We start from the raw sequence: 3,833 nt of genomic DNA on the forward strand, positions 1-3,833 counted from the left end.
CCCCACACAGAGGAGGGCGCTTCCAAAGCCAATGCTTTGATGGGACCGCAGGACTCACTTGCCCTCTGGTGGCCATGCAAGGAAGTGCAGTCACTGCCTGGCCCCACAGGCACTCTCTTCCACCAAATGGATTCCGACTCAGGCTCATAGCAACCCTATAGCACAGGGTAGAACTGCCCCTGTGGGTGTCTGAGGCTCGGCAGAAAGCCTCATCTTTCTCCCGCAGAGTGGCTGGTGGCTTCTTACTGCTAACCTTGTCCTTGTCAGCCCATTGCATACCCAGAGCACCACCAGAGCTAGAAAACTCTAAACCAAGCTCACAGTGACTTGGAAGACCCTGCTAGGATCATGGAGGGGCTGCTGTCATGGTACAGTGGGTTAAGCGTTGCTCGACTAGCTGAAAGGTTGATGGTTCGAACCACCAGCCAGCTGTTTCTCAAGAGAAAGACGAGACTCTAGAGATGGACTGCCTCAGAAACTATTGGGGACAGTTCACCTCTGTGCTGTAGGGTTGCCGTGAGTCAGACTGGGGTTGAGGGATGAGCTGCCCCCCCCCCAATGCAATTTGTGACATTTCCAGAAATTGTGCTTGCCAGTTGTGGAAACACAATCAGTATTAAACATCAGTAAACTTGCCAGCTGCCACCTGGACACGTCTGACTCATGATGGCCCTGCTGGATCAGGGCAGAGCTGTGCCTGTAGTCATTTCAATAGCTGATTTTTGTGGGGAGGTAGGTCGCCAGGCTTTTCTACCAAACCATCTCTAAGCAGACTCGAACCCCTGACCTTTCAGCCATCAGCCAAGCCCACTGATATTTGGATACCCCAGAATCTCCCTGGGTGAGCTGAAAATTAAATTATGTTAAAATCAAAGGTAACAACTTCTCAAAAGTCAACCATCTCTTCCTGGCTATTGCAGCCGGTGGATGCCCCTGTGCTCTGTGTGAGGATCCCTGGTGCCAGGGTGGGCTACACACTGGCTGCCAACCACTGGTCAACAGCTGTAACCCACCGGCTTCTCCAAAGGAGAGCATGAGACTTTCTACTCCCACAGAAAGCTCCAGTTTTGGAAACCCACAGGGACACGTCTTCCTGTCTTATAGGATGGCTATGAATCAGAATCGACTCAATGGCAGGGTGTGTGTGTTTTGTTTGTGCTCTGAGTGAGGAACGCAGAGTGGTTATGTAGTGGTTACCAGGTGGCTGCTAACTGCAAAGTCAGCAGTTCCAAAGTACTAGCCCTTCTGCAGGAGAAAGATGGGCTTTCTACTCCCATGTGGAGTTCCAGTCTCAGAAGCCCACACGGGCAGTTCCGCTCTTTCCTACCAGTCGCTGTGAGTCAGCATCCAGGACAGTGAGTTTGATCTGGTTTGGAGTTTGTGCCGTGTGTGGTGGCAGGTCTCTTTCCATTGCTCCGTGTCCGCTTCAAATCAGCATGATGAGAGTATTTACACCACAGGAACAGGCAAACCCTACACATCAGCGCTTACACCCCCAGGGAGTATGCACACACAGTGACCAGCACACCGAGGTCCTAGGAGACACTGGCCCCCTGGGAGGTCTCCGTGTCCCCAGCACCATCTCTGACCACTCTCCTTCCCCCAGGGCTTTGTCCTCCTGCCCAAGACCGAGTGTGACGTGCGGGAAGTAGAGTTTGCTCGATGCTTGAGGCTCCGCCAGACCTCCTTGGAGCCCGTGGCCTTTCGGCTGCCTCGAGTCAGGGTAAGCTCAGCCCCTAGGACTTGCACTGTCAGTTCCCGCCCCTCCCCAGCAGGGCTGCCAGGCTTCGGGCCCTGCCTGGCCCTACACCCACATGAACCCATTCTTTCCTTTGAGAGAGTGTTAAGAGTAAGCCAGTCTCTAACAATATTGCAGGGTCCACAGGTGCAATAATATATAAAGTCATAGAGAAAGGAGCGATGGGAGGGAGAGTAAATTAAAAGAGTCAAATACATTTCACAATAGCATGCTCATCTCTGGGATGGTCATGACCTCAGCAGCCAGGTCCGAGCAGAGAGAGGGAGGTGGAGAGGAGGGGAGGGAGACACGTATATTTCTAACCAAGGGTTATATATCTTTAGGGGGGTTGTAAGCCCCCCTGGGTTACAGGTAATTACATACGTCACAGGAAGAGGTTGTACCATAAGCAATACAAGCAATGGGAGAGGGACAATCTCGGGGTGTACATGCAATAGGAAGTGGAGGGATTAGGGAGGGGTACATATGTGACAAGATGGGCAGACCCTAGATTCAAGAAGGCAACCTAACCTTGGCCACCCTTGAGTGGGTTCAACCTTGTCTCCGGGCTCTCCTTCAGGGAAGCAACCCTCTGTCATCAGAAGGAGTGGGGCCCACCCTACTCGGGGTGGGACAAACTACAGTCTGAATGCTCTGGATGACTGATTCCCACAGGGAGATTAACCTCTAAGCAACTTGCGTTGACCTCCAAGTGTACTGTCATTTACCATGTGATGCAAGGAGCATTCTAGGTTTGACATATTTGGGGGAAAGACACTCTGAGGGAAAAGCCTTTTGCATCTCACAGGAGGGGTAGCTGCTTCCCCCCAAAACTGTGGGCAGGGCCTCTGGTCTTACCACACCTCCTGCAGATGCCTATGATCACCACCCCACCCCCACCCTGGGCAGCACCTCAAAAGGACCCCTTGCTCTCTCCCTGCAGAAAGAGTTCTTCCAGGATGATGTATTCCCAGACACGGCCGTGAGGTGGGAGCCAGTGCTCAGTGCCAAGGCCTGGCTGGGAGGCGCCAACGGGCAGCCCCAGCTCCTCTGCCTGCAGCCCCCTGGCATGACCCCAGGTAGGATCAGGGATTCGAGGTGGGGCAGGGTAGAGTAGGGCAGGGACAGTGATGGGAGCAGAGAAAGGGACAGAAGGCCCAGTCCAATCTCTAGTCTGCCACCCAGAAGCTTCTGGTACTCCCAGGGATTGTGGGGAAGTGGGTGGTGTGCCCCTGGAGGGCAGGGCCCAAGGTCTGTGTGTGTGTGTATCTCTCTCTCTCTCTCTCTCTCTCTCTCACACACACACACACACACACACACATCTGTGTCCAGCGAACCTTGGTGCTATGCCTAGGACACCTTTAGAGTAGATGCCTAAGGGTTGGGCGAGGTTCTCCCAGCCAGGGTTCTCTCTCATGTTTTCCCTTGCCTCTCCCCAGTGAGCCAGGCCCCCCGAGAGGCTCCAGCAAGACGGGCCCCCTCGACAGTCTACCTGGAGGAGAAGTCAGACCAGCAAAAGAAGGAAGAGGTAGGGGATGCGGGCACAGAGTCCAGTTCTCCAGCCACTCTCAGCCCATAGTGTGGTCATGACCCTTCCAGGGCCCTGGGTGTTCAGCCTGCTGTGCCCACTGAGCTTGAGGCTCTCTGGGCAAGTCAGGGTCCTGCTCTGCCTAGCCTTTGTCGAGCAACCTCTGGGTTGCTTGCCAAAGTGCAAAGGGGGTCTTGGTCTCCATATAGGAGTTTGCAGGCAGGGTGAGGAGGCCACCTCCTCAAGCCTGTGTCTGCTGATGCACCTATGTCAGTGTCCTTCTCGTGAAGATCCGCCCCGTCTGGCCAGGCTCTGACTGCATGAGGCTGTTGCGTGGACTACATGGGCCTCGGCCTTGAACTTTTTCCCAACTTGTCTCATTCACCCACCCAGCTACTGACCGCCATGGTGGCGAAGCTAGGCAACCGAGAGGATCCGCTCCCCCAGGACGCATTTGAGGGTGTAGATGAGGATGAGTGGGTGAGTGGATGGGTGTACCTTGACACTTCCCTGACCCCCCATCCCTGCAGGGTGCACCTCCCTCATCTTCATTTACCCTCCCCCCAG

The 3,833-nt window shown here is 54.6% G+C and overlaps 1 protein-coding gene across 1 annotated transcript in view; it reads left to right on the plus strand.

The window, feature by feature from the left end:
• Nucleotides 1-3,833, plus strand: part of CORO7 (coronin 7) — a 63,377-nt gene that overhangs the window by 54,610 nt on the left and 4,934 nt on the right. Inside the window, exons 24-27 of the mRNA XM_075564343.1 lie at nt 1,607-1,723; nt 2,682-2,817; nt 3,178-3,266; nt 3,660-3,746. Of these exons, the coding sequence (XP_075420458.1) occupies nt 1,607-1,723; nt 2,682-2,817; nt 3,178-3,266; nt 3,660-3,746 (429 nt within the window). The remainder of the gene's footprint in view (nt 1-1,606; nt 1,724-2,681; nt 2,818-3,177; nt 3,267-3,659; nt 3,747-3,833) is intronic.

This window comes from Tenrec ecaudatus, chromosome 12 (genome assembly GCF_050624435.1).
Source record: "Tenrec ecaudatus isolate mTenEca1 chromosome 12, mTenEca1.hap1, whole genome shotgun sequence".
NCBI classification, from domain to species: Eukaryota; Metazoa; Chordata; class Mammalia; order Afrosoricida; family Tenrecidae; genus Tenrec; species Tenrec ecaudatus.